Raw genomic sequence first — 26,486 nt, 5'->3', positions numbered from 1 at the left:
CATCACTTTCCTGCTTCAACAGCCTCCAGCTTTTTTCTCCAAGCTGCTAGATTACCTCAACCTGGAGCCCTTTGATGAGGTTCCATCCTCCGTAAGTGGGCCACCAGGTCAGGGTGACCTTCATAAAATGGTTGGACTGGAGAACGTCCAAAGCCGAACGACACAAGGCCAAGTCCCCGTGTCCCACGGCTGGGAGCAAAAAAGTGAGTCTGTGCCGGCAGAGCAAGGTGCCACACTTCGTTTGACCAGCAGTGCAGGAGGTCCTGATGCTCAGGTGGACTCCGAAATAGAGAAGTGGATGAAAGGGATTCAGGCTCCAGCCGCATTGAAGCAGCCAGAGGAGGCGGAAAAGAAGAACATGAAAATCAAAACTCAGCTGGTCCATGTTGGAGTGAAAGAGTTTTCCAGCAGAGGGAAAGACAGACATTTTGGCTACATCATCACCGGCTCAGAGTGAGTATGAGAGAAATGGAAAATTTGCATTAACAAACATGCCTGTTAGTTTAACTGCGACAAGGTAGTGACTAAAGAAACAAATACTGAGATGGATCTCAGCATGTCACATCATGAACTACACAGCTTAATACAGGATAAGAAATGCATGGCTGTATGTGTACATGAATGACTCATCTTCATTATGTGCGCCAGTCTTATGTGGAAATCCTATAGGACTTATGTACAATAAGTACTGTAATGCATAATAATAATGTCTGAAATCGTCAAATATAAGCTAAAATTGGTATGAATGGATGCGTGGAACTCAATGTTGAGCTTTGATTAGCAGTGCAGCTTTTACTGTGATAGCATTATTTAGTGTCATTATTGCTAAGTTCAACTACATGTAAAAACATGTAAACTTAATAGCATTCGATCTCAATGAATGAATGATTTTTTTACAACAATTCTTCCATTATCATCTTGGTCTGAGGCATCAAAAAGGAGCTGAGAGATCAACAGTTCTGATCATTTCTTCCCATTGTTATAGACCTTTTGTTTGCAGTCGTAGTCGACTGTTATTCTGCTCCGATCATTGGCAGTGACGTTTCTGGCCAGCCTTACTGCCTTGACCACCTTGAATTTCAACCCTTCCTACTGGAATTTCAGGAAAGGGGCGTGGTCTGGCACCCTTGCTGGGCAGCAGTATGTTGATCACACAATCGTCATTGTATTCCACCTTGGTCTTCATAAGGTTCTCTTTGACGTGCCAAATGTTATCATCTTCCATGTCTTATGGTATTGAGTACATCATCATGTTCTTGGCTCTGACTTTAGCTTCCACGTGGGCGATTCTATTCTCTAAACCACCGGTGAGATCTTTGAGGCAGTGTTTTCCTCAACAGACACATTCAATCCTGAGTCCTGAGTTCTGCCTTTATTTTTGGAAGTTTCCTCCCTTTGATTCATCTCTGAACTTTTCAGCAAGTCTATTTCCTCCTGCTGACTTTGAAGATTTGAGAGTGCCGCCATCTTTAGTGCTATATTCTCTGTTTGTTTTCATACTTCTTCCTTCATCTCTTAATTACTCTGATCAATTTTGGTTGAAACAATTTGCATGGATTTCTCAATTTTCACCCTTTTTGCTGACTCCCCTGCCGCACACACAATGGTTACTTTGTCGGGATTATTTCAGCGTCTGTGTCAAACAACGTTCAGGAGGAAGCAGTTGATGTTCTTTGTTTTTTCAGCATATAATTACACCAAATGACACTTCTCTGATGAGACCTAGCTCTTCATGCTGTCTTCCTTTTTATTTCATCTGTATTATAAATATTGAGAATGTCACCAAGCTCTGAGATACATTAGCAATGGTTTGCTTCCTGTTAGAATCTAGTCTCCTGTGAGCACAAAATGTTGCTTACCTTCCACTTTGACCTTGAAAATCTCATAAACGCGCAATTTTCTGGTTGTGGTGGGCTTATTATGAATGGCTTATTCCCTCTTGCTACTGCAACGCGCCCAAGCGATGGACGTGTTTCAAAGGCATCCGGTTGTACATGCCATAACTGTGCACCTATCTGCTTCAATCTGCTGCCGTTAGATGCCATTTTTGATCAGCCCGCCCCCATTTCAGTCATTATGGAAAAAGCTACGGCACTTTGAAATCCGAAGTGTGTGCTGTAGTTGACACAATAGCAGAGGTGATAAATCCTTCTGTGTGTAAGTATTAGTGCGCTGTATTACAGCTTTAATGACCGCACTTTGTCACGGAGGGTTACCGAGTTTCGACTCCGGCTGCTTCTCACTCAGCTCTGTCTCAGCAGTTCCTCACAGCTGTGTCTTTGCCCCTGGCCCAATCTTAAATCCCTTTATGGCATTATAAAGTCCAGTGTTGGGGAGTTGTCCTTCACCTGTTAACAGCCTCATAAAGATCAGATGGGTGCAATCTTTTCACCTCACCGCTGCTCATATATATAAAAACGGATTAAGACGTAAACACAGTATGTAGGTTGGCAGAATTGCGACCTTCCGCCGCTTACTCTTTCTTCCTGTGTCCTGGCCCACGTGCTGGACACCTATATTTGGACTGGCGTTGTGTGTGTGCCGGGTGTGGGCCCCCCTGATTGCATGGTTGTTATCCCAAGCACCTTCACACCCTGCCGTGAGGCTGCACAAACCTGCTTATCTGACAGCTCCTGACATTGCGCTGGTCATAGAGGGTGTTTTGGGAGTGGGAGGAAGGTGGAGGGAGAAAGTGGAAAGTATGGTGAGAACAGAATTGTGAAACCCATGGGGAGGATGCGCTAGAATCAACAAACAAGTCACTCCTGGCGCTCTCCAGTTGCTGGAGTTTTCTCCAAGGAATTCAAGCGTGCCTGGAATTACCTTGGTGCAACTAAAACTCTTTAAAAGTGGGGAACAACATTTTTAAAAACTGGAGCGAATCAACTCTCAGCATGCGTCTCTTCTCATCAACATGGTCCCTGGCCATGGTGATGCATTTCATCTGACATCAAGCAGACTTTGACAGAGAAATCCTGTTGTATTTTCAGTGAAGAAAGAAAACTGCCACAACGTCACGAACGTGACCTGTGCCTAAACAGTGGGACCTGCACAGTTCACGTCAACAAGAACATCCAAAAGGTCGATAAAGGCCACCAAGAGAGCTAAATGCTAGTAGTCTAAGTCATTTTTATTGTTTCTAGGTACTGACCACTGCGGACTAGGTGTGCAGTCATGATGGTCATAGTGTGTTTTTTTTTAAATTATTAATTGTGCTCTTGAGTTGAATTGCGAAATGTTCTTAATCAAATAAATAACATATATATATATATATATATATATATATATATATATATATATATATATATATATATATATATATATATATATATATATCATGCAGCGTGTTAGGATTTACTGGATTCCTTTACGTCATATGGAAGCGCCATCCAACGAAGATGTAATGAGCGAAGACCTTCTTTACTCACCTCATTATGATCCATTTTCAGAGTCACTTGGCACTGACAAGGACTTCTGCTTAAACTGACATTATTAAAGTAGCTTGTGTGTCTGTGCCCTTTTCATTTCCAACCTTCAGCACGTCAGCCTGCAGATTGCCTTTGTTTGGTCTATTTCCTTGGCGATTTACTCTCAGAGCGAGAGAGCAGCTGCGGACTGAGCTGAGATGAGGCATGGCTTTATCAGACCACCATTACACTTCACCTCTATTCCATTTGCACCCTATTGTTCTCATCTCTCGCATGTCCTTGTGTACTTTGTCCAATTGTGTAGTACTATGAGCATGTATGCGTGTGAAAAAACAAAAATAGGGAAAAACGAAAGATGAGGGAAGAAAAAAAGAGTGCCACATCCATATGATGCAGCTATTACACCTCATGCCGGTTCCATTTGCACCTTATTGTTTGTCTCTTTGCCAAAAAAGCGTCTGTGATTTACAGAGCCGGTGGAGGCAGCTGATCCCGTCTCCCCTGGTACTGTTTGTGTGTGTGTTTCTGTCTGTCTACAGGTGTATGTGTGGTCTGTACATCCACTCTAAATGGTAGCAGAATTTGTGCATATTGAATGTGGAACTGTCTACCACTGTGCTCTTCACCCTTCACTCAAGGAGAGTTTCGAATGGTGATGTCATAGAAATAAAGGCCTTATTGTGTACTGTGCTTTCTAAGAGCTAAGCAGTGTGGGAAATAGTAGAGCGAAAAGTGGCAAACTAATTGAACTATACTAAATATAAAAAGCAGGATTTAAAATTTTTGAAGGGAACTAACTAACCCAAAACTGAAATCTTAAATGGTGTATCCAAACCCTGGAATTCTATGAACTCGATCAGAAACTGAGACACACCCACCCGCTTATCCATGCTCAGCTCTTAGTGACAGCAGTCGAAGCAAAGAGACTCGGCCGGAAACCTCCTGCAGCCAATTGTTGGATATAATCTCTCCAGTATGTCTCAGGTCTGCCCCAGGGCCTTGTCCCAGTTGTGCATGCCCTTAACTTCTAACAAGGGAGATATCCAGGTGGCATCCTTGCTAGTTCCTGTCAATGTAGAAGTTCTAATCTGAGCCTCTCTCACATGAGCTTCTCATCCTATCTCAAAGGCTCAACAGGAGAGTCCTGTCAACGTTCATAGGGGACTTCTTCTCGCTCTTAAGGCCCATTTATGCTCCATTTATATATGAAAATGTATCTGTCCTATTCCGTTACCTCTTGCTCAAAAGATAAAGTGCTGTTGGAGGTGGTGACCAGTTAAATATAGGCTGTTCAATATATTCCGACTAGAGGACGGAGAATTTCCGACATTGTTATGTCATCTTGATGTCTCATTAGAACTATGTATCAGATAGTCATCAGAATCAGAATCACCAAGGTCAGTGAGGATCCCACCAACTAGGAAAGTGGTTTGGAATAACCTGCAATCATGAAGAAAAACAAAATGGAGTAAAATAAAATAAAATAATCCACAAACACTCATTGTCAGCTTTGAATAGTATTAGAGTTAATATTGAACATCATATAAATACATTTCATAAGGTTCTTCGATGTCATCAATGTTCATGTTCACCAACAGGTCAGACAAAATGATGTAACTATGAAAGGCTCTGGATTTATTTTAAAAATGTGACATGAAAAGTCTCATAAAACTGGAAATCTGCACATTGCCTTTGACTGCCAGAACCATGGGTTCAAGCTTGAGTCATTATAAAAACCAGCCGAGTGGGAGTAAAACACTGTTTCAAAAATAAGCAAACATTTCTCTTTTCTTTTTATCTCCCCCAGTTCACTCACCACTGGCCAGGGTCTGGACCTGATGGAACGGCTCACGCAGCGGCTGAAGCTCCACGCCGCAGACCTCACCCAGCTCTCGTATGTAGCGACACATCTTCTCCGCACACCCACATTTTCTCACATAATAATTCACCATGCCTTGTAAAAGCCGAACACAGCTTGGCAGATAATTGGGCACATTTAAAGCATTTGAAACAGTTTTGCTTTGAGCCTGAGGACACAAAGTCCAGACAACGCAGGAGCTGTTTGTGTGAAACAAACTGTAGGCGTTTGTTGTTTTTCTGACCTTTGGGAGTGTTTGACTCTTTGCAGGGAGAGAAATCAGGCTTAATTACCTTCAGGCACGTACTGATGTCACTGTATTCAAAACACCAACGCTGCCACTGCATGAAGGGAGCAGTCAAGGCATGGAGACACAGGCGCGGAAGAGCTGGGAGAGTTGCGCGGCACGATTGCATGCTGGAAATAGTCAATCATGAAGGAGCTGATATATTAATGAGCGGGCGAACCGCCCTTGAACCTGCCTGGTTTTGTTCTTGTATTCAGGTTCTGCCGTACATCTCGTGTCAGACCATGTAGGAGGCCGAAAAGTTATGTTCGCCTAAGATCTGACAAGCTATTCAAGACTCTCCTTCAGGAGAGTCTGGGTGGTTCAGCTACACCCGCAGCATACGAAGACACCAAAGCACTGCAGTCTCCAGCTGCAAGTACAGATTATTCTGGCTCAGATGAAAGACACTCAGAGGGAAACCTTGCAGTATTCTGTAGCTGCTGTGCATCAGTAAAAACTCTCCCTCTGACCTCAGAATCAATGCGACCAAGGAGAGTCTCTGATCTCTAATTTCAGGCTTCAATTTCGTTTGGGCAGGAGGAACATGGGGATATGTTATCGTGTCGCCACTGATTGAGTTAATCTCATTATTACACTTGTCATTTCTTATCATTTAAAATCAATTCTGCTGATGATATGAATGCTAATGGATGGCCAGTGACTTTACAGCAGTTCAGCTGCCCTTGTGTTGTCCTTGAATACAGATTGATGGAGATATTTAAAGAGAGAAAAATCTAAAACGCTTCCTGCGTTTTAATTCATTTTATTGACCAACAATCTTTAACAAATCTGTATTGAGCCCATCCTAATTGTCCCATGGATCCAACAATACATGCAGATTTGTCAAACAGCTTCTTCTGGAAACTTGTTGCCAAAGTAGACCTTGATAATTAATGTTTTGTTTCCATCACAATTCGATGCACTCACAAGGGGCACAAAGAGGCCGCAGCCCAAAACATATTAATAATTATTGCTTTATCTAACAACGGACACAGATGTGATTAAACCATGGGCCTTTATTCTGTTACCGTTGCTGTGTATATGTATATTTTTTGGGCTTTATATGCTAATTCCAGACAGGTCAGATTTTCACTTGTGCTCATGAATAGAGCAATTTAACGTCACTAAAAAATATGCGAGTGCATTTTTTGCAACAGACGTGGCTAGTAGCTCAGTGTATAAGACGGGTAATTGAATGTCTTCGGTGGTTAGTGTATGATTGCTTGTCAGAACCAGTGTTCTATTTGACAAAATGACCAGTCGGGATTCGAACCCTAACTGATGTTGTACTGTATGATTCTAGGATCCTTTATTTCAACTGTCAGTTTGGGTTTTTGCTGAGAAAAACGCCGATCTGTTGTAGGCTGCACAAGAGAAAGAGAACAAGACTGCTGCAGGGCGATTGCTCGAAACATTGCTGGCTGCGTCGAGCATATCCAGTCTGCTGCTGTGTTTGACACACTTGCAAGGATTCTTTGGTCATGAGAAAGAAAAAAATGGTGTCAAACCGGTCCTCGAAGGGCGGCAGTGGATGCAGGCTTTTTGTTCCAACCAATCCAGTGGTCAGGTTCTCACCAGTCAGATATCTGAAGATTGTCATTCCATCTATGTTGTACGGTGCTTGCAGTGGTTGAAACTGTCATGGCGCAGTGTGTGTAATTGAAACATTTAACACTGCTTGTTTGATGTTCCTGTCTTTCACACTTCTGCTTGATTGTTCCTTTATTTGTCTCTTTTCAAAGTGTCAGCAAGAGAAGCTGTTACCTTATGTGTTTTGCCAAAAAAGAAAGACAGTAGAGCTTCAAAGCACTCATCAATTGAGGCTTCAGCAACCGCACTGCAGCACGGTTGGATAGCACTGAACTGCATGAGCCAAGTCCCATGTGAATTAATTGGTTTGCGATACTGATGTTTTTCAACATGTTGCTTCTTTTTATTACATTTAATCCGAATCCTACTTAAAGCCTCTCTGCTTAAGTAACTAGTCATGTTGGCCACAACAGTGACGGATTGAGAAAGTGCCGTCTGTCTGGGGATCATGATTTTTGCTTTATCAAAGTAATGGAAGACTATTTGCCAATAGAGAGGACGTGATGCGCGGTTATTGTGTTGCTGCTGTGCCGCTCTGGCAGGTGAGGGTTTGAAAGGCTCCGTCTGTCTGAATATGAGTTGGCTCGAGCCAGAGAGAGTCGGGTCAGAGCAAGCCGCCCTGCTTCTCTCCCTCAATGTGATGAGCCAAGATAAGGAGGTGACAACAGATAGGAGATAAACAGTCATGATTCTTCTCTTTGCTACACACCACAAAATACTCTTCCCCAAGCGAGATATGAAATGGCTGTTTTGGATGATGACAGGTCGAGTTAAGGATGACGTAAGTGATTTACTGGGCTGGGACACTAGGGGGAGATGGACACACACACACTCACACAGTCTGTGGTTGCTGCCAATATCCCACCAGCCCTTCTGCACTAATCACATCCCACCAGCAGAGCTAACATCAAGTCCAAGCTTACACATCTGATAACACGGGAGGCGCTGTGAAGTCCTCTAGATATCTTAGCAATCTTGGTCTCATCTCACAACTCCAGCCATATTGTGTTTTTCCCCTGTCAATGTATTAGAATAGTGTTTGTGTGGCGTGAAGGTTCAATTTGGCAGGGGGGAAAAGGCAGGGGTGAAGATTGTGGAAATATTGACATTTAGAAAGCAAACACACACCAGGTGAAAGCATCGAGGGACGACGCGTCTTTTTCTTCTTCGTCTTTGTGAGTGTCTGCTTTCTGTAGGTGTGAGAGTGTGTTGTAAAAGCCGTGCCATGGCCTGAATCAGATTTGCACCATGTGTTGCAGTCTGAGCATCAGTCGCTTGAAGCTGAACTTCCATCAGTCTAATACGAGGATTTAAAAACAACCACCCAAATACACTTTATGAAATCAGCACTGTAACAAAACCAGCAACCCTGGATCCATCCAGCCCCCACAGTCAGTCAAGTGTAGTGATCTTTAAGAGAGAATCATTTGCATTTTAAGAGTGTGGTGATTTCCTCTGTATTTTGGGGATTCGTGCCATTGAACACAACAGACCTTTGATCTCAAATATTGTTGCATAATATCGCATTCAAATCTTTATCAGTACAGCAGTCCATGACTATCATATTTTACTATTCTCCCGTTAGATCTTAAAAAAAACACCGCTGCAAATAAGGTGCCAAATTTCACAATAATGATTCCAGATGGGATGGTAATAGTTTGCCGTGTTTAACGTGCTAATATTCCCATCTTCATGAATGTTATCGTTGATTTGCTGCGTAATAGACGTTTTACACCATCTTCTTTTTCAGTAGATTTGTTTCATTGTTTCCGAGCTTTTTAAAACACTAGCTGGCTTTTTTTTTGTCTTATATCTAATACTCCCTCCCGTTCTAAACCACTGCGGGGCATTGTTACAGAACCAAGCAGAGCTTGTTAGTGTTTATTTCATGGCCAACCTCGGGGACCTAAAACATTTATTTTGCTCCAGGGAGAAATGTCCGTGGCTGCCTCCTGACTATAGTGGAGAATAAGTGAGGGTCCAGTGATATAAGGTGTTTAGCTTAGGGCCAGACCAATACAGCAGCGCAGCATTATAGTTAACGCATCACTTCATAGTTTATGTGTCAATTCTGGTCTTAATTCTGACTAGGTTTATACACTACACATCTTCACTCAAGCCAAATACACTGCCTGAATTTCAAATTATGACCTAGATAGAGTAAATAATCCAAACAAAAATGTCTCTTTTTACTACATGAAAGCAAACAATTCTATTAAATGACAGCATGTGTGAAAAGTGATTAGCTGGTGCTGAGGCAAAACTGAAACACAGCAAATTAAACTGATGAACGCATTTTCACACACTATTGGATGAACTTGATTTTCTCAAATTAAACTGTGCAGATGATGAAAAGAGTTCTCAGAATACCCAGTTATGTAATAATTCATGAGCAGTCATCATTAGCACTGCGTTGTTGTGTGAATAGAAGTTGCAAGACAGACTGTGAGTGTTTTCTAATAGTGACGCAGAATAGAGAGTCGGCCTGCGCAATTAATCGCTTTTTAATCATGAACATTTTGGCTGCCACAAGTGACTGATCATCGGCGATCGCTGGCTTTCCAGGGCTCCAGATTACGCCCCAATTTAGAGCGTGAACTTCAAACCTTCTCTCATGTCGATCACTATGACCGAGCAGTTGGCTGAGGCTTTTCATTTAAATATAACTAAGCAGCACTGCGGTGTCTGACTGAGACCTGTCAATCACTGGCGTGTGACCCGCCCCCTGTCAGAAGACAATGGGTGGAGGATGCAAACGGGGTGCTGTTTCAATGCTTTAGCTTCAGCTGGGAGAAAACAAATATAAATCCTGGCTCCTGAGAGTCACAAAAAAACCTGCACTATATTAATAGCAACTCTAATACCTGCATGTTTAGATGCTAAAGAGACATGGACATTACAACTGTATTCGTACCAGTGTTCTGTTATTGTTATTGTATTGAGAGGGTGGTACCATTATTATTATAATGAGAAAAGCTGATTTCTGTATCTGTCTTAAGTGAAATGAAACGAACCAATGGCCATCATTAACAGACCTGACACATTTACTCTTGGTTGTTCACTTCATTTGTACATAGTTTTTGTTTCTTGTACAGTGACCAAATTGATAATGAGGCTGTTTTGAAGAATGAGTTCTGCATTTGTTTTTATTTAGAGCACGGAATAAAACTCAAGGTCTGGGGGCCAAATCTGTCAAATCATTGTATGTGGCCCTTAGGAGCTTTAATAAACACCCAACGCATTGATATCAGGACCTACGAAGATGAAAACAGTGCTCATACTTTCTCTTGTTTTCTTGCAAACGGAGAAAGAAAACATGCAAAAATAAAACCTCCAAAAATATTCGATGAAGGATGGGATTTGATGAGAGACGGGAAAGCAGCTGCTTTCACATGAAACACAGGGATGCTTTCTTTTCAGGTTAGCCTCCGAGTGTCTATGTTTCCACTTTTATTTAACATTAAAGTGCCAATAAATATACATTTTGTTTGGACTGTGTTTAACAATTTGGCCCCTTTTGTGGTTGAGCTTGACACCAGAAATACAGCAGAGACTCCAGATGTGTTAATATCGCCATAATAATGGGTAATTACAACACGCAATCCCAGTTATCATCCAAACTCCTGACCTTCTTCCTCAATATGATTTTCTGCAGTGTTCTGGGTCCTGCGTTGACATTCCGTCTGGGCTCCAACCCGGACAACGTGAGCACTGCCGATCTGGTTCAGGTCGCAGGTAAGAGCAGCCCTTTAATTTTCCGTCGTATATCACATTCGCTCACAATATGATCTTGTCGACACTCTTCATTGTGATTCATGTCATTTTTCCACCATCCAGACCACTCTGTCAGCGTGCGCTTGAGCAAATGAGAACACAGATTAGTCTCTCCAGATACAGTAGATAGGCCGCCGTTCATCTTGTACAGACAAACTGCTGTCCCACTGAAGATTATCAACACTGTGAGATGACAGATGACCGTCAATTACAGAGATGATGAGTCCACACTGGGCGCTCAGCTCATCTCACAGCACACACACACCTACATATAAGGTCTTTTATAGCTGGGGATGAGTGTGCGCGTGCGAGTGTGTGCTTGTCTGATGTTGAATGATGGAGAGCTGTCACCGGGCTCCCTTCGCTCCCTTCACTTTATTGTCTGCTCCCAGATCAGCCTGATGTCTGCGTGCTCTTTGAAGTCGATGTCCTTGCATTGGTCGGAAATGACTTTGAGAAGCACAGCAATACTCCCAACAGTCAATATCTTCCAATATCACCCTGCTACAATCAACAAGGTCCCGTGTTATTATTGGCCGAAATGTGTTGCTGTTCGTTTTTTATCTGTGTCGTGACTTCTTTGGCCCCAGTTGCCTTCCTATTAGAGACACGCAGGATGAATGCTGATCATTTCGTGCGAGAAAGAAAACAGTGCAGGTTCGGTTGTTTCCTTCCTCCTGTATGTTTGTTAGACTACATTGTATTTATATACCAGCAGTTGTCTTCTGTTACACTATCATCGCTGTTTCAATGGTAGACATACTCATGTTTAGAGGAATAATAGAATCCGTTGAACAAAGAGGTGAGCAGAGATGGTTAGACTAGTCTTTCAAGAATTACAGTAAAAGGGAAAATGATATTGGATTTTGTAATAGCCTGCAACTGTAGTCACTAATTCATCAAACAGCCACGTCTGACAGAGGATCAAACTATTCTGTTCACTTGCGGGAGAAATACTTTCATTGCATTGATTGAGATTGTGTGTCAAACTCCAGGCCCCGGGGCCCAAATCTAGCCAGCCAAATCATGTGATGTGGTCCGCAGGGCTTGAAATATGTACAGTTTGTCACCAACTGCTAAAACTGCATCACTTACGAGGTCTGTCAAAATCATGAGACCCAGATTCAAGCTTGGCCCATTTTCTACTAAAGACAGATTAGAAATATCAACATTGCACCTGCAAACTTCTTAACAGTAGAAGCTCATTGCACCTGCTAGGAAATTTGCAGGAAGATGTTTCAGGGGTGTTTCTGTTAATGGTAAAATGCATGTATTTTGAGGTGAGCAGAGATGGTTAGACTAGTCTTTCAAGAATTACAGTAAAAGGGAAAATTATATTGGATTTTGTTCAGTAGATTTCCACGTATTGTTCTCTTAGCAAGGCTGAGATCCTCTACATCTGCGAGGTTAATCCTGAATTAATGAATTAAAAATCATGTCATTATCACTAGGTTTTCACAATTCGCCTTTTGTATAAAAAAAGCTATATTATTTAATGTGCTGCGGATCAGCTTTCAGACAAGCAGTTGTCGCGACTGAAAAAACACACACATAGAAAATATTTCATCATTTCAACATGATATTCTGTTGTAACTTTTGCAAGTCTTTGTTTTTGTATCATTTTGTTAATAATAATAAACCTTCTCTATTAATTATTTTTCTATGATGAAAGTGTTCATTTTAAGATTGTTGCTCTGATAATATTTCACATTTCATGCCATGTTCATGCCTCTCTATCCTGTGAGTCAATCAGCAAGAGTTGATGAATGATACAAATGTGAAAAGCATATTGAGTGTTTCCAGTGGCCTCTTGGTCAAGCGTCCTACTCGCATCATTTGCAGAAGGGAAGGGAGAGCAGAAGTCCCATCTTGCTCTTTTAAAATGCACATGAGTAGAGAGAAAAACTTGGCGCAGTGCCCAGTTGGATTTTTTCACAAGTATAATTATGTAGTTACAAAAAGTACATGTTGGTGACTCACATTATTGAAAGTATTTGTTATCACTGCACTGTGGCAGTAACAGTGACCAATTTTTGAGTCATTATTTGTTCACTTTGCAATATTCTTCCCTTCTGCTTCCAATATTTTCCTGTTCTTTGCTTGAATTTGCTTTGATGAGGTGCCGTGTGGTGCGGACTAATGAAGGGTGTGAACCCGGCCCAAATGTCAGACCAAATGTTAAGTCAACATGATCATCCGGCTGACCCGTGTTGATGAATTATGAATGCTGCTCACCTGAATTGCAATATGTTGGGTAAAAAAAAAAAAAGGGAGAGCTTATTATGAATAATGTTAGTCACAAATGGTTCCTTTCACTTTAAGCTCTGACACCAAACATGAAGCAGAGAAATGGCTGACTGGTTAAATCCCTGTATTTGCAGCAGAATGTGTGCCCCTCCTGACCTTTGATTCAAATCCTTTCTCCGGCCCTTATTTATTCCCCCCCCTGCTATTTCCATCAGTGTCAAGTGGAGTGGACTTCCCACTCTTCTCTCCCGTGTTAAATCAGAATCCTTTTTATTTATTTATTTTTTAACTTTACATAGCTTATCTAAATATCGGCTGACTATCATACACAGTGTGGGGACGCGTTTCCTCTTAAAAAAAAAGCTATTTGGGATGTGAACCGAGGCTTTATTTGAGGAGGATCCGAAAATCAAACTTGACACCCACACGCAGTGGCCACCTGGGTAATCCTGGCTGACCTTTGACTTATGTGTGACTGTGCATAAATGACGTGGCCGCCTAATGAACTCATCCAAAACCCTGATGCATTCTGCGACTAGCCAGCTGCTGCTGTGAGAAAATAAGATTTAATTGTGGCCGTGAAACTCGAAAGAAGCGATAGTTTTTTATTCAGCAGAAGTCACATTGTTTGCTTAATCTCTTCAGGCGATACAAATATCAGACATGTTAAAATGGAAATACATTTATGAGGCCACCTGTTTGATATGGAATGATAATGGTTTTTCTGTAGTATTTTATATCAAGGAGCCTTATGCAATTGAATCCATTACATTTATTTTGTTCAGCTTCCATCACACTGTTGGGGAGCAAAATAAATTGCCAAATATTACCTGCAGCAAACATAATCTGCCTGTTCCTGGCAACACCATGGATTGCCACCAATTTGCAATGATGGTGTTGTGATTAACATTTGTAGCAACATATTAACCGGTTGGCATTTCAGCTTGACTGTGCTCGACGGCGTCTGCAGGAGGTTAGCATGACTGCTACATTCTTCTATATCTATCTGCCCATCACTTCTATTTGATGTGTTCAATGCCCCATAGAAAAGACCGAACAAAGAGACTTGCTTGAAAGGCACGGACAGTATAGAGGAGATTTGATAACTCATTGAAAAGCATCTTTTGGGCAGCAGGTTCTTAGCGGCTCTGCGGTGAAAGGCCTGCTGGGAGGTCTGACTGTATTAGTGGAGGTAGAGGCTCTTGTGTTCTGCTCAACTGGAAAACCACAGGACAAAGGCCAGTACTGCCTAATCCCTGCTCGGCTGCAAAACAAAAGAGTTGGCTGCCGCTTTATCAAAACTACAAGGCATTCTGTGTGTCGGTGTTTGTGCTGCTTCAACGTGTTTTTTTTTTGCTCCTGCAGCTGTGTTCATTCAGTGCCAAGAAAAATGATTTATTCAATCAAACTGTTAAAGCTAGTGTGTAAATGTGTTGTTGCAAAAGAACTGTACTTTCAGATTCGGAGTCGTGTCATTTCTAAACATGCAAATGAACATCAGTTTGGCGTAAATGAATCTGTCTGGTTTGCTTTTACAAACAGTGAAGCCACATTTTATCACAGACGTGGCTTTGTGCCTTTTAGAGTAGGAGGATTTTGGTGTAGGAAGAGAAGCGTTTCAGCGTTAATGACATACATCTCTGTAATTACTGTCTGGTCATTTATTCACATTATCACAGGTTGTGTTGGAAGCATTTTGTTTTGAATCTACTACTGTTGTTGAACTGTTGTTGTTGAGTTCAGACCCTCCATTCTCAATGAGTCTCAAGCGCCAACATAAGCTGCAGAACCTGTAAGTCTTTTGGCCAAAATTTTGGACCAGTGTTGAGGTAGAAGACATGGTTAGTACTTAGTTTGACATTGGTCTGCAGATCGCCGGACTTTCAGATTTAATTGACCAAGAAAGCCTATTGAACCCATGTAGGATTATTGTTAGGATTAACGTTTCTGATAATGGCCGACAAAGATGAGGACCAGCGACTCCAGGATTTAAAAGCCCAAGGCAGCGCTCACCTCTGAAGGGTTGTATAATCCACAAGTGAGTTGACATTCCTGCATCAGTGTTGGCTGAGCTAGATTCTGTTAAAATGTGTTTGAAATGAGTTGCAGAGGCAATTGTGGTTATTTGATCAGCTCATAATATTAGCGTCAAGTGCACCAGCAACTTGGTAGTTGGAGATTCCACTTGGGCTACAACAACTCGATGCCACAGACGACTGTAATCCATTATTAGTCGCCAACTGCTTCATGAGTGGACTAGTTGTGACATCATCGCTCTGGCCACAGTAAGCTGAAGCTACAGGACCATCCCAACCCAAAAATTGTGGGATCAATCCAAAAAGGAAACATCAAAGGACACTTATCTTTCATACCACAATTTGAGCAAGTTAAATCAAAACGGACAATTTAAAAACATTTAACACTATAGAAGTATTTACAACAACTGACATACATTTTCTTTCTGTTTTAAATGAATAGTACAGTCCTGTTGATGTGTTGGGTGACTAGTGAACTCAAAATTGCAGTTCGTTGCAGCCCAACATTCCACACATATATTTCTTCCATGATGAAATGAAAACTGCAGCCCCTATCTGATATCTGACTGTGGAATCACTAGGCTTCTCCGGGTGAAAATAAAGCAAATTTAGGACCACCTGTGAGACAGATAGATGGGAACTTGTATTTTTGTTTTATTTACTCTGTCTTTTATAGTTAGCTACTAAAACATATGCCACTTCTGTTACATGATATTCTTCTCATAGTCACTTTCCTTTCACTGACTCACTATTCTAAACTAGAGCATTATCATTTGAAAATATTTAATGGAAAATATAATTTAAAAGGAACACATTTGATTTCTTTGAAAAGTTGAATATTTTGCATTTAGCAGAATTTCCCCATTGTTACTTTCTGAACTTCAAATTCAAATGCATTTTTACTTTTTCATTAATACATTACAGCCCTCTTCTTCTCTGCTGCTCTCCAAATGAGTCACCTGTGAGGCACCTACAGGGTTATTCTCTGCCTGAGCTTAACTTGTGTTCTTGACAAAGTTGAAAATTGATCTTTGATGATGACTTGCGGTCAAGAGAATCCATGTTGAGGAGGATATTGGAGTGTGAAGAAAGCCTGGTAGGTTGTCGGTGTGAGATGGGGTGAGGACACTGCCATTGTCTAGGCTGTCACGCCTGGACGACCCCGGAGCCCCTTGGAGGCCCCAAAGGCCCCAGAGGCCAGGCCGCGGCAAAGACTTTGTGGGCCCCCAGGCCGTGAGAACCCCGGCCTCGGTCAATGAACGCCGGGCGCCAGGGGACCCTGAGAGCAACTGGCTGGGCCATCTGGAGAAGAGAGCAGACCCTGACACACGGCTGTCACCCCAGGGAGACAAGCGGAGACACGGACACGGACAATGTCTTTGCCCATGTTCCTGTCCATCAGTCGATCGCTCACACTCCCTCACTTGAAAGTGACTGCAGAAAGCAATTCAGTGGAGAGCCACTTGGAGCCATTTTGAGGTCATTATATTATGTTAGTAACTTCCAAGGAATAGATCCAATTTTCATTTTGTTTCAAATCAATATTTTGCATAATGCTCATTTCCATGCGGTGAATACTATTAGTCATACAGTATATTGGAAAACTACAGCAAAGCAGTTTCCTTTTTTCATCTTAAATTTCACTGACTTTGTTGTCAGGAACAGCAACTACTTTATTTACTACTGACATTCACAGATAATTGAAGCGATGAGTTTACATTAGAGATGGAAAAAATGATATTGTCTCCTCAAGTTGAGGGAGCCAATATGACTATCTGTCCTCTGTGAATTACATCGATGCTCACAGTTGAAATAAGAGTGTAAAGCCAGAAGCTTCAGCCGCATAATGCCGTATGTCGGAACGTCTCTTCCAGCTGAGCAGATTAGCATAGATCTCCCACGCTGACAGAGTTGACCTTCACTCTGGCAAACACTTGTCAAAATGCCAATGATAATTACCTGCTCTCACCACAAACAGCACAACGGTGTGTCCACCTGCATATCAGCCGTGAAGGAAGACCACTGCCTGCATTCGGACATGCACCGCCTGTAAAGCCAGCGTAAGCTGCAGGGGCTCCAGTGATGTAGTTCGCCACTTTCACTACCACACTTTGTTATTTCCACAGTGGTGCCATGAGGGGCTGAAGAAATGAGTGTGAATTTGCTTCTCTCAATGTTCTCGCCGTGATTGTGTCTGGACAGTGTTCACATAGTTGAGAGTTGGATTGGCTTTGTCTTCCTGACACCCAAGTCGTAAAAACACCATGTACTATTGTTTTTTTTTTCTTGTTTTTGGCTTCAGCATGTTTTTGTCGGATGCGTGATTGTGTTTGTTCATGCCTTAACATCTGTATCAATGAGCATGGAGGTCAGAAAACAACCTGATTCACCCCTTCAATATCCCCCCCGTCTAACCTCCCTCTTTCCCTTGGCACTCTCAGCTCGCCTCCTCATCACTGACTGCCCTCTCTGGTTGAGTGCTTGAATGTGCTCAGTTCGGTGATCAAAGTCTTCCTCAGTCTCTTCTCCTCCATTGCCCCTGGCTGTGTGTGTGTGTGTACGTGTGTGTGCATCTGGCTAGTTTGTGTGAAGGAGAAAGTGTATCACCCAGCTTTCAGTTGTCTAAACCCCCGGTTTCACTATCTTCTTTCAGTGTCAGCCCCCTGCAAGGCTCGTTTGCATCATTTCCTGTCTGCTTGAGAACACACACGCACACACACACAATAATCAGATTCACTGTGATGTTTATTCTTTAAGACAGATCTCACTTTTCCTGTCGTCTTTTACTTTTATGCATTGTTGAGCTTCTATCCTTCTGCTGTCTGTTGCATGAGGTGAACTGCAATTCATGTTCTCTGTCGCTGTTGCTGCGGGCTGATAGATAACCGCCTCGTCTCTGAGAGAACTGCTAAATATGTTTTGTTTTTCTCAAAACTTTGCTCAGTAGAAGAGAGTCCAATGTCATTTTAATACCAAGGTCACAGTGATAATCATCTCATTGATTTTTAAACCACATTCTGCCGGCAGAAACTCTTTTTTTTTTTTAACCTTGCCCCAGTGTCAATGGCTCCATTCCATCTTGCGTCTTTCTGTTTTGATGGAGATTTACAAAGGACACCATTTTTCTGAGCACAATGTAAAATTTGGTTTGGTGTTGCTTCAGGAAGATTTGTGACTGAGAAATCTGTTTCCTTCAGGGTCGTAAGCTTGCCTGACTGCAGTCGGCCTCAACTACTGCATGTGTGTACTGAGACACCTTGCACCTTTAAAGGGTTGAATATGTTATACAAACTCTGAATCCCAGATAATGTGATCAAGACATGGAAAAGTGGGTGGATGGTCTTCTGCAATTGGACGCCATGTTGTCACAGATGATGTGTGAGATGCTGGAAGAATAGACATAAGACGGATTTAAGCAACTTTAATGAGGGAAAGACACTGTTAGCTTACAGCAGCCAAATTGTTGCACTGCATTATGGGACTTGTAATATGAGTTGTGAGATAGCTAGAGAGATAGATTACAGATAGACAATACTGTGTTAAGTATTACATGAAAAAAAATGAGTATTTTTATCAAGTATATTCTTCAGCGGTGACTCTTCGGATCAGAAACCTTGGTCTGATGGCAGTCAACCACCAGATCACGATCTGGATCCAGGATTTTTTTTAATTTTTTTTAAAATATTTTTTATTATACTTTGTCTGAAGCTGCCTGGTGGAGGTTTCTTTTCTGTTTTCCATATGCAATTGATTCAATTGTCTCCAGTTATGAACGTGTGAGCAAGTTAATGAACGAGTGGTTACCATCCATCAGCAAATGACTTCAAGTGCAGATTGAAGTTTGACATTTTTAATCATCGCACAAAATATCTATTTGTTGTGCCTGTTAAATCATCCGTCTCGTAGTGTAAAAAAAAAATATCTCCACGTCTGTGAACGTTCCAGCTTGCTAACATGTTGCCTGCTAAAATTCATTTTTCAGAGATTTGCTAATCTGTTTAGACATCTTCATGTGAGGTGTCTACTTTTCCGTTGCGTTCCGCCTACACACTCTTGCTTCTTATTATTCCTCCTTTATTCGCTTTTGTATTATTCCTGCTCCCTCAGCGTCGGGTCAGGGCTACACTGCTCCTGTAAACATGTTTACTTTGTCAACATTGCTATTGCTGAGCAGCCTAAGACAGTAACAGGTGCCTGTCAACAGCCGGCCAGATCTCCAGTGCATTAAAGGATCTTTGCTGTAGACGAGGATTAGTGTCGCCAGGCATTGTTTGTTTGCTAATTCCATCTCTGAGGTATTTGTGGAAAATAGGCATGAATAATTGAAAGCGATTTCTAGTGGACGAAAATGAAACTATCAGCAAATGGAGGGAGATTAATGAGTGGAGACTGCAAAAAAAGAAAAAAAGACTTGAATTGAAACAACCAGGAGACCTTTCTCCGACACCCAGAGAGACGCTGGATATCGTGAAATTGAATTGCAGTGTTTGATTGGGAAAAGAAAAACTATTGAAATGATCCCCGGATCAGGAAATGAATATGACATGCCTTAAACTGGATTGTGTTGAAACTGGATATCAGGGAATTAAAGTACCTTTTAGCTGCATCTGGTTTACTTGACTCCGTTGTATCTGTTCTGACCTTTAACCTTGAAAGACTGCTCAAAAATCTGAAATATTCGGGTTACTGTGATTTTTATTAAGGAAATGTTGGGATTCGGGATTAAAGACATAACATCCAACATTGGATCATGAATGCTAATTTTTCAGCACTGGTGATCTGATTTAAACTAAAACATTGGGGCTGAAATTAGCTTGGGATTTTTTGTTTAACAGCCTGTTTAATGGCCTAATTCTTGTGATGTTGGGGTACGTGCTACAACCGTAATTTCCGGACTATTAGCAGCTACTTTTTTCTCACGGTCTGTAGCCTGCAGCTTATATAACGTCGTGGCTTATATATAGGTTTTTACAGGTTAAAGAGTCTCATTCTGCCAAAATATTGAGCCTTGTCACATTGAACTGGTGAAATCACAGGCGTTTCATTCACCTTAAAGTTGTCAGAATGTGCCGTTTTCGTCTGCAGCTCGGACCACAGATGAGAAACAGCAGGACTGGCTGTGGCGTCAGAACTTCAGAGAAAAACTGCGCGTTTTTAGCACTTCAGTGTAAATGAAAGACGTAACGAGTTCATGATGCAAGTTAAGAACATTGCAGAGTTTGTTTCGCTAGTCAGTCTCGATGCTGGAGCCCGGTTTCAAAACTAGTTTAGAAGTGATCTTCATGCATTTTTAAGCCAGATGCACCACTGGCCTTTCCCCAGGGCAGACAGCACCACTGCATCTGCGGCTTATAGACCGGTCCGGCTAATGTATGAACAAGATCAATTTTCCTTCTTAAATTTACTGGGTGTGGCTAATATTCAAGTGCCCTTTATAGTCCAGAATTTACAGTAAATAGTACATGCAAAAAGAGTGGTTACCCCTCACATTTTTTCACCTCTTGTAATTTGACCCTCTGTGGTAAGATTTAGACACACTCATGTAGGAGTTGGGGTGATAATAGCAAGAGATTCAAGCACTTTTTTAGGTGATTTTACACATAAGAAGACGTATGTAACTCAATGAGGTGTGAGCTACAGTAAATTAAGATTTAATCTGTTGCGGTTTGCCTTTCCATAGGTCACAGTGTCAAGATGTTCAGCCCTCAACTGTCAATCATTTTGAAGTATGAACTAGTCTTAAGGACAATTCATCCTCTATGCGGACGGGCCTCTATTTTTTTAGCAGCATTGAGACTCCGGTTAACATTAATTTATTCAGATCAATGGGTGTAGGATTTCTTGAGCATCCTGTTCATTCCATCAGTGTCTTCCTGTCTCTACACTTCGCACATTCTTTCCTCCCCGTGTTGGAGAAGCAGGTACTCACGCGGTCTTTCTGGTTCCTGTGAAGCTACTTCAGCCTGATAGCTCCCAAAACGTAAAGCCCTTTGAGTCATAATAGAAAAAGCTGTGATGGACGTTGTGATGCAGTGTTTCAAAGTGAAGTTCAGTCAAAGGCTTTTTGTTGTCAATCATGTAGGAGGGAAAGGCATGACGAGCCGATGCAGAACACCCACCAGGAGCAACACTCAACAGCGTGACATTTGCAACGAGAGCACATTATTTTACACCTTTACTCGCCAGAATCACTCATCACAAGTCATTTGTCTCATACTTAACCTTCAAATGGGATTTTTAAATTCCGTCCTACACCGACAGATGTGTCACGTCTGAATTCCAATGGTACGGCAGGTAATTTCTCATTTGTTTCCAGATAAGGCGGCCATTTGCCGTTCTATCGTGAAGATTTAATTAGTTTTTGAGGCCAGAGCCAACTCAATTAGTTCATTTGGAATATTTGCCAATCAGGCAACTTTATTTAACACTCAGTTTTTCTAATCTGAGGCATGATATTTCGCTGCAACGCTGCGCTAATTTCATTTGCAGGTTACATCAGGTTCAAAATAAAATAACATTTTACATGATAAGGGGAAATATTGCTATTTATTGTGCTGAATCTATGAATAAAGAATATTTAAGGTAACAGAGATTAAAACAGAGCATTTTACTAAACTGTTGATTCTCATCTGTGTTGTTCTCACTACAATTCACCACTAATGAAATTACAATCAGAGCAATTCAAGTGGTTGTGTAGGATAAAACCGGGAGAGTTCAGAGAAGCACAGAAGAAAGAAGGTTTAATCTTAAATGTGACCCATTATAGAAAGGTGTATGTTGTCTTAAATTAAAGCTAATAGTTCAACATTTATCTGTAGGAGTTCCATAAATTCCGCAACAAATTAACATCTGGAATCTGCTGTTCAACCGTTTTTTAATCAGTTGTTCACTTCATCGGAAAATACTTCTGTACCAGTGAATCACCAGCTGTGTTAGCGTGGCTATATTCCAGGGTTGTCTAAACATCAGTGCCAAAATTGAATGATCACTAGCAACACATTTTCTCACTGTAGTCAAATGAAAGTTTGTTTATGTCAGAGATTCAGTTACATCCTCTTTTCGGGGGGAGGGAGGTGTGGGGTTATCAGTTTCGCAACCAACACCACTGTTCGTGGTTCTACATTTTAATATTTTCTAAAAATTGCATTTAAATATGTTCAGAGCTTTGTGAGGTTACTGTGCTGACCAAAAACATAACGTGTGTGGTGGAGGTTAAAAAAGGAGTGGTAGCTTGTCTTACTGTTGAATTGCTGGTGATCACCTCAGGTGCTGTATGATCAGTTGAAACACCATGTGCTGAACAAGACATCAATGTGTGAAGAGTACAATTTGACTCTGTGTGAAATGCTCATGTTGAAGTTGTTGTTCGTCATAATGAAGTACAGTGGTACCTCGGTTCTCGGCCACAATCCATTCCAGACGGCCATTCGAGAAGCGATTTGTTCAAAATCTGAATCGATATTGGCCATTATAATTAATGGAAAAAGAAATAATGCGTTCCGAGCCTTAAAATAACCTTTTGTAGGAGTGAATGTAGAGTGTCTGCGCTGTTCCTCTATGTGTGTGGCCGCTGCATGTGGGAGGGGTTGCCGAGTGAGTGACGGCTCTCCAGAAGTGAAGAGGTGCCCGGTGCGTGTCCAGCTCTGAATGTGCGCTTCTGTGCAGTTTGGCTGTGACAAAGTCATAAACCAAGTAAGGCTCTGTCTGAGACTCGCCTCATCCCTGTCCCAGCTCCAGCCGACAACAGGACATCAAATCCTCCAATCCTCCATCCAATCCACTCCAATCCTGGAGTGTGCGCTCCAGCCTCGGAGGTGTCGAGAGCAAGCACCTCCCCTGTGACTCTCTACCACGGTCCAGTGCGGAGACAGGAAAGGTTTTACACCTCAATATGAAAAAAAAAAAAAACAGTCACTAAATGTAGCTAGCGGGACACGTCTGCATACAGAGGCTGCGTTATACACAATAACAAAGCACGTCGTGGGTCAGCTGATCGGTCTGCACACGTTATGTTTTTTCCAGCTTTTTCGGGGGCGTTCGAGTTCTGGATTTTCGTTCGAAATCTGATTCAAAAAATCTCAAAATTGTTCGAACTCCGATTTGTTCGAAGTCCGAGACGTTCGAAAACCGAGGTACCACTGTACTTGCTTATCAATCAACTATGTCATAATACTGAACCAGCACTTTTCGAAGCCTAAAGACTTGGTGACACTTTCGTATCTATGAAGAAACACATTAAAAACACTTTTATTTCGAAGAGTCTCCACATTAAGCGCACTTCATCAAAGTACTATATTAGCATTTTGGTGAAAGAACATAAGAGCAAATTAAGGTGTAAAATTCATTTAAACCTGTAAAACCTTTCACTTGTGCTCTGAGAGAGGATTTTAGGGAGCTTGACTCAAACAGTCTGGACTTGTATTTCCCCCTGTGTCGATGATAATGTTGCTTAGAGGGACTATTTATATCTTAATATTCAACAACATGATGACTCTCGGAATTTCTCATTGAGCAAATGGGACTATGTGATGTGGTGGAAGGATTCACGGCAGGGGCAGAGTCAGAGCGGCAGTCGCTCACGTCGCAGCTAACGACTTGAGGAGAAAAAATCTGGAAACATCAAAGAGTGAATTTAGATTACCACCATGCTGACAAATGTTGTTGATGAAAATTCATTTTCTGTTTTATTGGTATTTCCAACATCTACTGGGACTTAATAGAACACTTCAGATTTCTGTGTATATCATGAACATCTGTGTGCTGGGAGCCATCTCTATTTTATAAAATGTCATGTACTTAGAGGTAAATGACTCCTCTTTTTCTTGTCTTGCCCTCGTTTTAGATTTACAGTTTTGGATGATGTCCATGGTCTCAGAGGAAAATGGAGCTAGATCTACAGTATACGCCGCCAGACAGACCCTTTCTGAATGGTGGTGACATTCCTAGGAACCTATCAATCATAGCAGTGGAGGGAGGAGACCCCTGCCTTCCATTCCAGGACAGTGAAGATCAGTTCTAAAATAGAATTGATCTCATATATAATCTAGTTCAATGAATTATATCGAGACATTTTAATTAAAATGACTCAATTACACAGCACTAAATTGAGATTTTAATGGCGCGCCTTTTTAAGTCAGTTTGAGGGGACCTAAAGGTGTACATTGTGTTTGAGCACCTAAAGCTGTGGAGCACGTTGTGTGTAATGTAAACTCAGAAACTCGCATCTCACTCCAATTCTTCATGTTGCATCTTTTGAGTTACCACGGGAGGCCAAGTGTCATCCGACGGCATAAACCTCAGCGTGCAATTCAAAGGACCTTTTAAATTAACCTCTCATGACAAGTGTATATTGCTTTGTACGCCAACACAACATCAAATTCAAAAGCATGCCCCATCACCTTATTATAAAAACACCCTGGACTGAATTTCAAACTGGCGTTTCAGAGTTCAAGGTAATAGAGGAGTGTTTTTAACTCTGTTTGCAATACAAAGGATGCAAACATGGACAGCTTGGTTTCAGTTTGACTACACCAAAAATTTGCATTCCATCTTCTCACCTTTCCTGCCCACGTTTCAGATTTTGCTTGGGGCCAAATTGACAGCGTTGCTAGTTTTACAATGTTCCGCTCGCCCCGCAACTTAGACCATGAGTGTTTCATCTTGTCACATTTGACGTCCTTGTCGCCGACCGTTTAAGGTGACACTTGACGAACATGATCTGTGTGGACTTGTTGTCAAAGAGGACTTCATGTCCAGCTTTTCATTGAAAGTAATCAGATCTCCCATACTAATAGAGTAGCTTCACGTCAAGTTGTAACAACTTAAAGTTTGCAAAATGACTGACAAGAACAGCAAACATGGGCGATGGACTGTACCCATGAGTCTTATCCGCTTTCAGCTGATCTCAAATGTCACTCACTCAGCCTTTGAAGCAGCTTAAACAAAACTAATTCTTTCTTTCCAAGCAGTAGTTTGCTCCGGTTCACAGCGCAGGCGTCATCCATCCCATCATTCTTTTCGGGTTACATGAAATCACTTGGTGTGCAGTGATACAGCACTTCACGCTACTGACTGGGCCTTTGCAAACACAAATGAACGAAATGTGAGAAGATATGAATGACATAATAAAGGAAATATAGCGAGGACATACGAAGGGGATGCAAGAACAGGTGGTAGAAATCAAAAACAAAATGTCACTGATGAAGACGCACAGAAGGGGAGAAGTGAGCCGAAGAGGGTGATGTCGAGAGGAAGACATTGCCACCCACTGTAACAGAAGAAGCAGGAAGTTGCCTAAATCAAGGAAGTAGGGATCATAATGTGTGACATTACGCAGAAGGATCTCTTGCTGATGGAAGTCAAAGCACAAGTGGAAGAAGTAGAAAACTGCCATCAATGCTGAGAGATGATAAGAGAATCACAGGATGTTGCTGTTCGAGCTTCAACTACATTTTTAAATTATCCAATTAGCCCAGAATCATTAAATGTTCTGGCACCGTTTAACTTTTTTTTTTCCGATTTTTACTCATTTGTAGAAAAGATTCGTAGGAAATGAGACAGACGTCAGGCTTGGGCAGGTCTCCAGTGCGATGAGTCAATGTGGAGAAAACAACCACTCAGTCTCAGTCTATCAACAGTTTAGTCACTACATTAATTATTCACGCCAACAACCAAGAATGTATAGATGGGCTTTGTTTGTCATTCGAATAGAGCTCCACCAGTTTGTGTGCATCTGGTTCAAACATGCTCAGGCTTTTAATGGAGGATTCAGGGAGTATGTTTGGAGCAGAGAGCCCGCAGATGATATCTGAAGTGCATAAAACCACAGAGGTTCACCGGGACACAATGGCGGCTGCATACATTCGCTTTAAATCAACCTTTTTTCCAGGTGGTTTTGTGTGTGTGTGTGTGTGTGTTTCCTCCATTGTTTGTGTGTCTTTCCTCTTAATGGTACAAACACACACTAAATTGGATCCTGAATGCAACACAGTAGCGGTGGATTTTTGAGCTACAAGTGTAGAGAAACAAAGGCAGCCAGGAGGCTTCAAAGCGGGCGGCTGACATTTCTGCCTTTCCATCTTCAAAGAGCCATTTGCTTTTGTAGTTCCTGTTTGAGTATAATTATATATTTTTTTTTACTCCAGAAAGGATTACAGCTGTCTGGATTCATGGGGCAGAGGGTCATTTGACAGAAGACTGTACAATAGGCTGTTTGTTTATACATCATTTTATCGAAATGCTGTTATACGATGGCGGCGCACCAT

The 26,486-nt window shown here is 41.7% G+C and overlaps 1 protein-coding gene across 1 annotated transcript in view; it reads left to right on the top strand.

Annotated features, from left to right (window-relative positions):
• The window catches only part of ptprn2 (protein tyrosine phosphatase receptor type N2), a 138,816-nt gene that overhangs the window by 31,637 nt on the left and 80,693 nt on the right, over positions 1–26,486 (top strand). Inside the window, exons 8-10 of the mRNA XM_053859271.1 lie at positions 23–453; positions 5,236–5,322; positions 10,821–10,900. Coding sequence (XP_053715246.1) covers positions 23–453; positions 5,236–5,322; positions 10,821–10,900 — 598 coding nt within the window. The remainder of the gene's footprint in view (positions 1–22; positions 454–5,235; positions 5,323–10,820; positions 10,901–26,486) is intronic.

Source organism: Synchiropus splendidus, chromosome 3, assembly GCF_027744825.2.
Source record: "Synchiropus splendidus isolate RoL2022-P1 chromosome 3, RoL_Sspl_1.0, whole genome shotgun sequence".
NCBI lineage: Eukaryota > Metazoa > Chordata > Actinopteri > Syngnathiformes > Callionymidae > Synchiropus > Synchiropus splendidus.
This window is presented reverse-complemented; position numbering and strand designations above follow the sequence as displayed.